Raw genomic sequence first — 13,077 nt, 5'->3', positions numbered from 1 at the left:
ATGCTATTAAATATCCATTATAGCTGAATGGGGCTTAATAGTCAGATGGAAGCACACTCTCAGTGAAGGATAAAGTTTTCACAAATGCCTGAAGACAAAAGATTCATAGTTTCATTAGCTTTCATTAAGATTCAACCTTCCAAGCAATTTATAATTCTGAATATGGTAAGATAGTTTATTAACTACTAACATTATTAATATCTATATCACTAATAACATGCTAAACAATATAGTGGTTAATTAGCTTTTGTTATAAATAATACTTCTAAATCAAAAGCAAATCTCAGCACCAATAGCCAGGGTATCTATGAAACATATATTGACAGAGGTGTTACATTGTCACTTGCATGCCAACTCTCTCCAGAATTTTTTCCTCTTCTAAGTAAAGGAAAATTATTAATAATTTATTGTTATATTTAAATAAAATTATTATTTTTCCTCTTCTAAGTATAGGAAAATATTATAAAATGTGTGATAGTTATTAACAGGTGCTAGCATTACAACAGTAATGAAGGAGAAATTAATTTGTGTTTCTCAAATAGAACTGATTTTTAACCAGTGTTAATGTGAAAAAAATTCATTCACTTTCTTTTGGCAGTTTTGGAGACACAAATGGGTAAATATCCTACCTTACTCATATTTTATTTCAATTTACCACCAAATGCACAGAAAACACATACATGAACATAGGCGTATTTCAGTCCTTAAAAACATCCCCCTAATGTTCATTTCTGTACCTCAGTCTAGATGTTCTTCAAATCAAAGGCTGTGCAGAAATAGCTGGTATGGCAGTAAGATTTTGTCCACTAATTGAAAAAGTAGTTTCCTATGTTACTTGTGTAATAAAAAACAATTAGATGAATCACAAACACAGGAGTTACAAGATCTTGTCTCAGTGGACAATGGGAGAACAGATGGAAAACAACTATTTCATTACTATATTACTATGTAAATTAATCTCATTGAAAATAGTATTTTAGTTAATTCATAATGCTGTACCTTTCAACTGGATAACTTGTCATGAAATATTAATACATATGAATTCTGTTACTTGCTGAGGTTGCTAATTTATGTGATTTGATTCCAGACTCTCTGTGGTGTATGGCCCTTCTCACTTCTAACACTGCTTATCCTATCTTTCATGTAGTTTATATATTTAATTACACTTAATTAGGAATAAAAATAAACCACCAGATTTGGAGGGAAAAAAAAAAGATAGATACTATAGTTTTGATTTTCCAGACGGGCATTTTTGACATTCTCTGAGGCAGGGCATTGGACCAAATATAGCTTTTCTTATGTTTTTATGTTATGATTCTCTGCTAATATCACTTTTTCTGTACATACTTGGTGACTAATTCTTAGTTTATGGTATTTTGCTGAAAAATATTAAAAGTTTATTTTGTTTAGGTGTATAGTTGCAAGCTGATTTGGTTCCTTTACTTCCTGAATAAGAGTATTAGGTTTCATGCATTTCCTGTGAAAATCCCTTTGAATTCTGGAATTAGTAATTCCAGAAATCAATTAATTACCAAATTATCCAATATTGTCATAGTGTACCATGTTACGACACACATAAAGGCATACTAGACTGTCTAGGAAGACAAAGTGGAATCTCTCTTTGCATCTGGTTTCCCAACACATGAGTCTGCTCCCCTTCTTATTTGTTCTTATTCTTATTATGAGGTCATCAGGGCAGCAGTTTCCTTTTACTCTGTTTATACAGCATTTAGTATATTAGTTTAATGTGACTCTGATTCTTTTGCAGAATGTTGTGGCTTAATTAGTTATTCTTAAAAACTATTAAAAAGGTTGAGAGCACAGTTTAATTCAATGAGTTGAACTGTTTTAACAAATAGGCATGAAATATTTTTAGCCGTATTTCTGAGCTGAAGAACTATAGAAATCATCTATATGACTGACTTTGAATGTCGTATACAACAAGCCCAGTTGGGGGTGTGGTTTTTTTACTTTTGATTGTTCAAAATTGAATGCATTGGAATTTCAGCATGCATGAGAAATTTCAGTGTTGAGATATTGGAAGGTCAGAGATTTCATTCCACTTTCAGATATATTACTGTCCCACAGTAGTTGTCAAATACATGATTTCTTTTAAATATTACTTATTCCTATTTCATTTAAATATGATTTATGAATGAAATATAATTTAAAAATAAGGTGTTATAACTAATTATGGGAGTACCTCATAAAGTTTGAAAATAGATAGCATAAAACAATATCCACCTATGATCACCAAAGATTGTATATTTTAGCAGAAAATGACCAAAATTTAATAACTAGCAAACTCACTGGGTATTCCCAAATGCCCCATCTCCTGCCCAGATACACTATCTCCTAGCTTGGTATGTGGCAAAGAGAACTTATGGTCATTACAGCTGTACATCAAAAACTGGACATAATAAAGAAATGACAGATGGCTTCTGGACAAAGGGGTGAGAACAAGACTCAAGGTACAGTATGATGACTGCTCTAGAGTGTCTGGTTGAACCCGTTTAAGATATTACTGCCTCTGCTAGCTGATGTCCCTGCTTCTCATCTGCCTGTATTTGAATTGAGAATTGCTGAATTAGACTTAGGCACAGTAAGACATTTTTACCACTTTCTGGAACACTGAGTATAATTATTCAAAAGTAGAAGGTTCTGATCTCATTTGGTCATGCTTTTGTTTATAACATTAAAAATTATGAGAAAAAGGTTGGCAATATAAGATGCTTTACTTATGATGATGATGATGTTTATAATTCTGAGAGCCTGTTCAGATAACAGCAGCTAAACTCTTATTAAGAAACCATGGAGCATGGCTTAGAATAATCACTTTAGGTTTACGTTACAAAAAGAATAATTAGAACACAAACTGTGGTTTATCTAAAATGAATTCTGTTCTTAGCATAATCCTGGAAAGGAGCATCTATATTCTACATTAAGATCCTCTTAAGAAAACCCTTTATACTGCTTAATAGTAGTGTATATTTTTAGGACAGAGCTAGAGATTAACAGTATAACAAAACTAACATGGGCAGGTTTAAAAAAAAAAAAAAAAGAGGTCTTCCATTTTGAGTTATGGGTCAATCTAGCATTTTTTTTTTATCCTCTGAAAGTCACAAATCTGACACATTACAATTATGTATCCACAAATAATAACTGTGGAATGATATTTTATACAAACTTCTCAAGAAATATGGTAGCTTGGGCAGAAAGTACATTTGGGCATAAACCACGTACATGTCCAGAAATGGACAGTTGCCCTAAGATTACATCTCTCAGTTCCACACTGAGGATATGTATAACCAGTGAACTGGGTCAGATAAAATGTGAAGGCAAGAGACCAAAATATTCTGGGAGTAAAACCAACTTTGATCCATTGTGACAACATAAGCAAGGCCTTTGCACAGAAGTATATCAGAGCTGGGAAGGCAGCCAAGAAACCTTATATTGTCTTCTGTCATAAGCCTTGCCAAATCACAGCTGATTTAACTATTGCAGATTGTTAGCCAATTAAAAGTAATTAATTTTTTGACCAAATAGATACTGTCTTTTATTTTACTAAAAATGATATCCAGATAGTTTGAGTGAATATAGTTCTGAGAACTCAGGTAAAATCTGGTCTAAATGCATCATTCCAGTTGCAATGCTTGTAGAAGGAACTTGCACAAAGTAGTGTTTCATTTGCTAAGGAGTAAAGTAGTATGACAAGGCTGACATTAAAAATAGCATGAAAGTTTCAAAATTAGTTTTTGGTTCTTTGTTTTTCCATAAAATCTCAAGTTTGATACACCAAGAGTATGAAATTAATAACCATGAAGAATTAACAAGCTGATGGCCAGCCACTCTTTTCCTTCTGATTCATAAATGTACTTTAAACAACACATGCAGATAACTGCAGGCTATTACTCATGCACTGTAACTATACAATGGGAAATATTTTTGCATGTTTGTAAGAAGATTACTTAGTAGTAATGAGGTTTACAACATAAACTTTACAATACAGTTTTAAAGTATTAAGGACTATGTACTTACATCAACAATCAGGAAGTCCAGCCAGCACCAGGCATTAGTAAAATATATTTGAAAACCATATGCTACCCATTTTAAAAGCATTTCCAAAATGAAAATATATGTGAAAACTTTGTCAGCATATTCCAGCATGGTCTTGATAGTTTTACGCTGTTCAATATATATATCTTCAAAAGCCTGTGAAAAAAAAATATATTCAGGTATTACTAATACTTCACAGAATATAAATGATAAAAATAAGTACGTCAGACCTCATCTTTCCCCTTGTTCTTCTGCATCCTCATGTTTTACCTATTTCTCATCTTTAACCATGTTACAAATTGAAGCAACTTTATGTATTCAGCCTCCAGTAAGGTGTATTGATTAAATATATTCTATTTTACTACTAAGTAGGAAATAAACTCAAAGCAGGTGGTGGGTTTTTTTTGTTTGTTTGTTTTTGGTTTTGTTTTGTTTTGTTTGTTTTTCACTGTGGTATTACAAGACTTTCACATACAAAAAAAACCCTCTGTTATACAAAATCTGATCCAGATATGTATATTCCATTTTGAAAGCAGTTTAAGAGTTTGCATTTCTATCTTACATCAGTAACATTTTTGTCTAAAAGTCAAATTAAAGAGTAATTTGTTTGCTAGAATTTATACTATGTATTTTGATAGTGTAGCAAATGTTCACCTTAAGTAAAGCTGGAAAGGTGGGCAATGTAAATCTTTTTGGAAAATAGTTGTTTGGTTTAATTTGCTGTCACACTCCTCCCTATCTCCTGCCTCCAAAACAGCAACAGAGTTTTGCTTCAATCTTTTTCAATTATACTGAAGTGCTTCAGTTTTTTTTCTATGGTCTTTTTTAAGCATAATCCAAAAAGTGGTTGAGCCCCAAAGGAATTAAGGATTAGAAAGCATACATTTAGCTATATATTCACAGTTAACAAGGGTCCTTTGTACTCAAATCTCTTGACAAGCATGTTGAAAACTGGCAGACTGTTTAAGTCTTGAGTTGTTGGCTTAAATAAAATTGCAGCAGGTTTACAGGGGTAAACCAAGAGTATCACTTAAATGCATGTAAAACTTATTCAAATTTGGGCCAATTTTCAGTAAATAAATCATGAAATTGTGGAATGCAAGTAGTTTTATACAGTTCCAACCAAAATAGGCCTTTCTGATGCAAATTTAAACTTTGCTGTTGCTTCTCAGGAGATATCTAAATATCTCAGCATCTGAAGCATTTCTACTTACCAGTGCTCCGCTGCTGAGGAGAATCATGAAGACAATGAAAGTCTCAAACCAATTGTGCTCAACTATGCTGTAGCAGGTTTTTCTAAGATTCCACCAGATTTTTCCTTTGCCATCCTCTATACTTACTTGGCAACATGGAAATTTCTGCACACAACCTGCATTAGGTTAAGAAATATTAGGATCTTAAAGCAAATTATTTAAAAGTCAATAATTACTATGGTATCGACATTATTAATAGTGATAATGAGTTTTATAATAATTTATAAATGTAACACTGAAATTCTCTTTTATAGGATGTTGATTATCTGAGGTTAGATAATAAGAAATTTGCAATGAAACCAGACAGTACTAGACATAATTATGAGTAAACTCTATCCAAAATATATTGATGTTTTTGACTGTTGGCATCTAACTGTTCTGTTTGTTGATGGAGTCTCACAGAAATAAAGTTGTTACAAAATTTAAGGGCTCTTTCAAGTAATGGAAATGCATTTTAAAATAGAAAAGTTAATGAACAGAAAAGTTAATGAAGTTCCTTAATTATGAGATGTAAGCAGTGGCCAGGCAGACAAAGGTAATCAAAGCCTAGGAAAACCTTGTTTTGTCATCTGATTTCCAGCAATCTAGGCTTAGGGTATTTCCTTTTGATTGCAGAAGTTGTGAAGATACATCAGATTTGAAAGTATCAAGAACTTAAATATGCCTGATAATTATGCAATTTTGCTAATACATCTCTTAAGTCAACAGTTATTCTACAACCTTCTGTAAAACAGGCTTCTGGTTCAAGAGCTTCTTCAGGTTCAATTTCTGCTTGCTCACCCTCTCCGGGAGGGGCAATATCAACTGTGCTGCCTTCAGATGAACTGGATGCATTTAGTTTCTGCAAGTAAAGTTCCACAGAACAATTTTTTCTCATTAGATACATATTCTGTAAAAATTAGACTGAATCAAATCCTGCCAGTCAATTACTTTTGAAAAACACTACATTTATGTTGATAAGTATGTAAAGTAATGAGGTGCACATTGAATAGTTCTGTTTGCCAGTTTATCTTCTCATAGGGAACAATCAGAAGTGATTTAGCTACTAACCTGATCCATACATAAGACTTTTGAATTGAAAGCTCAGTGGTAATACAACTGGAGAGCTTGCATATACCACACTCTCAAGTTATTTTATTTCCTTTAATAGATTACACTGCAAATGTGCCTCAGTTTTCTCAGGGAAATGAACAAACAGAAAGTTCCACATACATTGCATGTCCACTGCAGATGGTGTTTTCACAAACATACACCATATCTAGATGAAAGAGCTGTAAATTTAATGGCATGTAATAGTAAATTTCTGTACTACTTTTTTTTTTTTTCCAGAAAGCACAGATTACCAGCTTTGAAATCTCTTATTTGCATTCCAATCTCCTGTGAATACTGAGACACCTCATGAGGTTCCTTCCATCCTGAATTTTTCCGTCTATGTACTACTTTGTATATAGTCAAATACTATAGTCCTCACTATGGTAAAAACACTCCTAGATGTGAAAACTCCAAGAGTTGGAGAGTGATATAAACCAGTTCAAATGAAGTAACTTTTTATACCAAGTACAGTGAAATTTGGATCAGGTCAAACTATTTATCAGTCATGCAAGACTGCCCATAATTTTCTTCTAAGAAAGCATATTTTGAAAGGACAAACCTGCTAAAGACGCACACAGCATCTAGCACAAAAACTGGACATAGAGTTTTTACCTTGTTTTCAGTTGCCAATATTGTTTGAATCTTAAATTTTTTCATCCCAAATACATTTTATTTTATTGTGAAACAGGGCTTGTAATCAGAAAGCAACATTAAAAAAAATACTGAAATACTGAAAAATACTTTTGTTTTATACCATGGAGCAGTAATTTAGAGGGGGATCCAGAATGCATCTCTAACTTCAACACTGAAGCTGAATATCCATTGATGTAGCAGAAAGGCTAATCACTGACTCATTTGTGGTTTCAGCTAAGCAGATCTGATGCCCTTTGACCTCTATTGGATTTTTGTATATAGAGTTTTTGAGGATACCAAGTACTTTTCATGTTTAGCTTTCAAGGTAGTGATATTTTATCATGTAAAAAAAAAGATATTTGTTCAGATCTTTTGAATGATTTTGCTGCAAATAATAGATGATAACTTTTTAAAAAGGCATTACTATGTATACTCTCCTTCAGAGACACTGCTGCAAATTAAAACTAGTTATTTAATTCTTCAGTTAAAACCAAGTCCTTTCAGGAGAATACATTGGGAGCTCAGGGATTTTTCTGCCAAAAATGAAGCAAATGGCACATATCTCTTTATATAGTTTGGTAAGCAATTCCTCTCTCATATTCAACTTACAGGAGATGAATGACAATTAAAAGAAATTTATGCTGGGTGATGGGTAACCTCAGTGTTAATTTTCAAGAAGCTGCCCTTTATGTCCACATGCAAATGTAGTCAATATGAGGTCAATCAGACCTCAGGTTACATGACTATAGCTGGATTGTGACCAAAAATAAAGGACTTGCTGCATAATAGAAAGATTTCTGACAAGCACACTGGCATTAGTTGGAAAACCATTCTTTCCCTTTCTAAATAACATGATCTGTTATACATGGAAAATCATGCTGACAAATGTGAAAAGATTTTGGGTAAATACACTGAGATTTTAATATTCCTAGCGGTTAATTTTTGCTTAGTAAACATGAAAGTGTCTTGTTTCCCTTTTCATTTTCTGCTACAATTTCCAAAATTTATGCATCTGAAATATTTACAGCTGTATCACTTCTAGCTGAATAATTTTACTGCTGCTCATGCAGATCAATAACTCTGAAGCAAAATGTTTTGTACCTCTTATACTGAGAATATTTAAAACTTTGCTTTCTGTATTACATATACAGAACAAAATGTACATTAATGTACACTGTATTAAGCATTATTAATACGCCACCTTATTATCCACATATAAGACTATCTTTTAAAAAGGAAATGAGATTTGTATATTAATTCTCTTTTTATGTATCATGGTAATACTAAGAAAGAAAAGGTCTAAAAATTGTCACTGAAATTATAGGCAGTTTCTTTGTTAAATAAAAAACAAATATCGTGAGAACAATAATCTGCCACATTTAAGTTAGGAAAATTAAAATTAATTTATGGCCTGATCCATCATCATTAAATTAATGACTGACTTAGTAGTAGCAAAAGTTCATAAAAGTAGAAAAGTTCATAGTAAGCATCAATTATTAATCTTCCCGTTAAAAGGCAGCCAGTTCTTCAATGGCTTCTTCCCTTGGCTTCTTCTGAAAATCTGTTTCAGATAGTCCTGTCAGCTAAAAAAAGCAGTTGCTAAAAACAAGTGATAGAATTGCAATTTATAACCAGTAAAAACAAAAACTACTATATTTTCTTCATTGTTTTTCAAATAAAGCATTCTCTTCATTATTTTTCAAATAATCTCAAACAATTGAATTATAAAAAACATTACTAAAACTCCTCTTCTTTGCGCCAAGAGCCTAAATTAGGAAAGAAGCATTGCATTTTAAATGAGGTGACTTTAATGTTCTATTTTTTTTCTAGCAATAAAATTAATAAAACTAAGGAAACTCATGAGATATGGAGGATTACAAAATCTTCTTTTCACCCCACATATGTGATTATCAGTTTCTAGAATATGCCATGCCCTGTAAATACTTATTTGCATCTTCAATAGTATGACATTTTCCTTTACAAGGATACATTTGAAAGCACTTGCTTATGATGCAGCATTCTCAAGGCCTGAATCAGCAAAACAACATGCTTGACTAATGCAGAAGCCTGAGCAATACTGTGGAAATCACACACAGAAATAAAATCCAAAAACGACCACTTCAATGGTATTATATTTTTCAGAAAATAGTATTATAAATATTAATGTATAGAATATAACATTAAAAAATGCTTTATCACCAACCCAAATACTTGTCTAACATACGTATAATCAGCCTCCATTCCATCCTTTCAGAGCAGTGCATCTGTTTTCAACAGCTTAGATCATTAAAACAAGCTTTGACCAACAGCATGTTAATGTGCCCATTTACGAGAAAATGCATTCGCTTAAGACCGAGTCTTGCTCTCATGTGATTTTATTCTAGCTTTCAATAAGAGCAAGAGCAGGCAACAAAAAACTTTAAGCTTTACAAACTGCTTCATGATTCAAGTGACAATAAAATAAATAAAGGGATTCAGCCATTACAAATTGCCTTTAGTAATTCAGCCATGTGGTTTTATCCTTTGAATCTTTAAAGCTGCACTGTAATTGAGTGACAAAATATAAATTAAGGGGGTCGCTGATTCCCAGGTGATTCTAAACTGACTTTAGATCTCAAATCTTATGATATTTAACTTTTACATTATATTAAGAAAATGGCTTAAAACCCCTTTTTCCCTAGAGCTTTATTTGATGTTTGAAGCATATCTTGGGTTTAAGAAATAATCAGTTAAATCTGAGACTTTTCAGAATACACAGCAATATGAATTTCTTTTGGCATCACTGGACTACACAGTGGTACAAATGGAGCTATTTGGTTATCCTTTTGAAGCCAGTAAGACTCTGCCTGAGTCTCAGTAAAGAAAGTGTAGGGCTGAAATCTCAATCCCAACAAAATTGTAATACCAAGTTTTACCAGGATAGTTTGTCTTCTGCAGTTTCATGTAACTTTAGCTCCTGTGTAATACTACTGTCCCTATTCCTGAAAGCTCTGCCAATTGTGCTGCAATAGGGATTATATATGCCTATAATAAAAATTAAAAAAAAACAGGGTAAATATACATGCAATTTTATAAAAATCGTGCTGACTACTTCATAGTTACTCTAATTTACACCGAGTGAAGTCTGCAAATTCAGTCACAGACTTGGCTATCAAGAAACACGCTCCAAAATAACAACTTTTTATGAAGAACTTTAAAGTTTAAGAAAAGAGTATTTGTTAAATGACGTGTTCAGAGAGAAATTTTAGAGAGGTTATTGTTAAGTATAATTTCAGCAGTTATGAAACTGTTTGCTTTGCTTATAGTTTATAAAACTCAAGATATGGACTGCCCAAATCAATACAGAATGTAGTTTGTAGCATTTTAAGGATTTGCATTACAGTGCATTGCAGATGTAAGAATATAACAATGCAATTTTTATGCAAAGAGCTATTGCAATAGTTAAAATTTTAATTGTTAAGGAGCTGAAGTGTGGCAGTAATCATTACATAGATCACCTAACACATTTCATTAAATATATACATTTATAAGGGCTGAATCAAAAAGGGTTGTTTTTATTTTTTTAAAAACTATGCATGCTCCCTTTTTCCTTTGGCCTCTTTAGAGTATAACATTCCAGTACTTTTATGATCCATACTTCATAACCTGTAGAACATGCAGTTATTGCTAAAGACTTTATTAGACTATCCAGAAAAATCATTAGCAGAGTTAAAAAATGTATGTTGGGGTTGCCAATCCCGCCTGACCATGCTGTGGTGTGAGTCCCATGACTCAACAGAGAGCAGCTGTGCATGTTTCTACCATCTTGCAATGGATAGGGAAGGAACATAGCTGAATAGCATGCAGGCCAGTCAAAATCCATTAAAAAGTGATTATATATATATATATACATATATATGTATAACTTGTTTAGGTAACCTGTGTGAAAGTGGTGACACGTTGCTCTACCTGGTTAAAAAGCACCAGAGCTGCATTCTTGATTGCTCCAGCTTGGTTTTACCCCTGTGAGAAGTAAGAATGGTAGGTAGTGAAGTTCAAAACACAGGATTTCTAGTTTTCTTCTTTTTGGAATCTCTAATTCAAGCACGGCTTTAACACAATTAAAACATAATTATTAAATATTTTATGATCAGTTGGCAAAAAGGGTTATGCATACCACCTGAAATGTTCAACAAACCTTTCTACAGAGCTTGTTAGATTATTTTAGAGAAATAAGAAATGCAGGAACTAGAGCTAATCATCTGCACTCTGAAACTATGATTCATAAATGGAAATACAATGATTAATTTCATAAAGACATGGTTAGCAGATTTGGAAATTACTCTGTTATTTAAAGAGTGCTTAATGTGTCTTAATGAAAATTTTCTTTTTTTTTTTTGGTTTAGTGTTCAAGTCCTCATTTAACTGACTATGTGATTATGTCTTTTTATGTCTTTTATTTGCAAAAAATGTACATACATTGAAAAAAATACTTTGAAAATGTATGTCTTCCCATTCCTGCTTCATGTTCTAATAATAGTGGTGGAACTTACAGATGGCAATAGAAATAAAAAGCTAGTCCATAACATAAAGAATCTGTCACTTTGGAAGATACAGTCCCTGAACTAGTCAGTTGTATAAAGGGGGTGTTTAGATAGTTAGATACTTTAAAGGAAATGTGGAAAAAAATCTTACAACAAATTGATCGAATCACTACTGGGTGTGTTTTTGCTAAGAAATTCATTGAAGCCCCATGGCAATGCTTAACTTTTGGGAACAAAATAACTGTTTCTGTCTTTTTACTTCACCTTTTGACATAAGCGGTAGTGAAGCCAGTCAGAAAACTGAATTTATCCCTTGTTTAGAAAGCTCAGTGGATTAGCTGATGAAGGATATTTTTTATTTTATTAAAACCATCTATTGTGGTTTCAAAAATTAATTGAGCAGCCTTACTTCTCTATTCTGAGTTTGTACTTACTGTACATATAATGTAGATACAAAGGCTTTTGGAATTCTGCTGTGATAGAGGCCTGCAGGTATTTGTATTTCTTTAGTTGTGAAACCAGCTTTCCATAGCTGAAGAATATCTTTGAAATTACTTTTGTGTGTTGAAATCCAGAACTTCATTCATAAAGTTCTGATTCAAATGTAATGTATACTTATTAAGTGGTACAAAAACACAATAGTTAGGAGTCTAATGTTTGATCCGAGTAACATATTCCATTCATGTCATTGATTAACACTGATTTTGTAATAGTAATGTCATCCACAAGCTAACTAAAAAAAAAAGTATCAAATAATCCCCTTTGGTAGCTTTTAATTTTCTTACTATCTTTTAAGTTAATTTTCTTGAATATCTTATTTTTAGAGCAGAAACGTGTTATTTCTGATGGTTATCTTACTGGCTATTGCACCTCTGTTTTCTGGTAGGAGGTACTGACAAAATCCTCCTTCAAAGTACTGATCAAATGTTCACTTATTTCAAGTACTTTCAGGCAACTATTATTCTAAAGTAATTAGTAAGTTTTAATGTCTTTAAGATAAATCCTCTTCCTCATCCAAAGCTCAAGTTTTGCATATGTAGTTTCCCATTATCCACTTACATTTCATGGGTCATTTTTGCATGAAATCTTAGCATACTTGCTCTGATTTTAGGGTGTTTTAGGATCTATATACAGTAAGAAAATGCTTCATGGAAGTCTCTTAGCAGAACAAACACGTAGCTACAAAATAAATAATCAAATGTAGTATATATAAAAAGAAAGACATTTTTCATTACCTTAAATGATGTAAGTATAATATTCACTTACGACTACATGTTTCTCGCTAACATGTCATGTGGTGAGACCATAAAAGAACTTGTGCTTTCACCATGTTAGACAGCTGCTTGAGTAACTTCAGGTATACAATGTAAATTCATCACAAAATATGCAAGGAAAAAGCCTTCTGAAGCTGCAGACATATGAGCTAGAAGATCTGTAGGTTAAGGTGTGTCTTGGGAGAAATCAAATGTAATTTGGAAGCCAAAGTAGATTTGGAGAGACTGTTCAGTACAGCATTAGGT

General features: G+C 32.5%; 1 protein-coding gene across 16 annotated transcripts in view; it reads right to left on the bottom strand.

Moving 5' to 3' along the window:
* The window catches only part of LOC118259354 (sodium channel protein type 2 subunit alpha-like), a 55,908-nt gene that overhangs the window by 11,391 nt on the left and 31,440 nt on the right, over positions 1–13,077 (bottom strand). For all 16 annotated transcript variants that reach the window (XM_035568845.2, XM_035568820.1, XM_035568901.1 and 13 more), the window contains 3 exons: positions 6,030–6,150; positions 5,271–5,425; positions 4,039–4,212 (listed from right to left, as the gene is read on the bottom strand). In XM_035568845.2, the coding sequence (XP_035424738.1) occupies positions 4,039–4,212; positions 5,271–5,425; positions 6,030–6,150 (450 nt within the window). The remainder of the gene's footprint in view (positions 1–4,038; positions 4,213–5,270; positions 5,426–6,029; positions 6,151–13,077) is intronic.

Source organism: Cygnus atratus, chromosome 6 (genome assembly GCF_013377495.2).
Source record: "Cygnus atratus isolate AKBS03 ecotype Queensland, Australia chromosome 6, CAtr_DNAZoo_HiC_assembly, whole genome shotgun sequence".
NCBI classification, from domain to species: Eukaryota; Metazoa; Chordata; class Aves; order Anseriformes; family Anatidae; genus Cygnus; species Cygnus atratus.
Note: the sequence above shows the minus strand (reverse complement) of the source record. Positions and strands in the feature narration are given on the sequence as shown.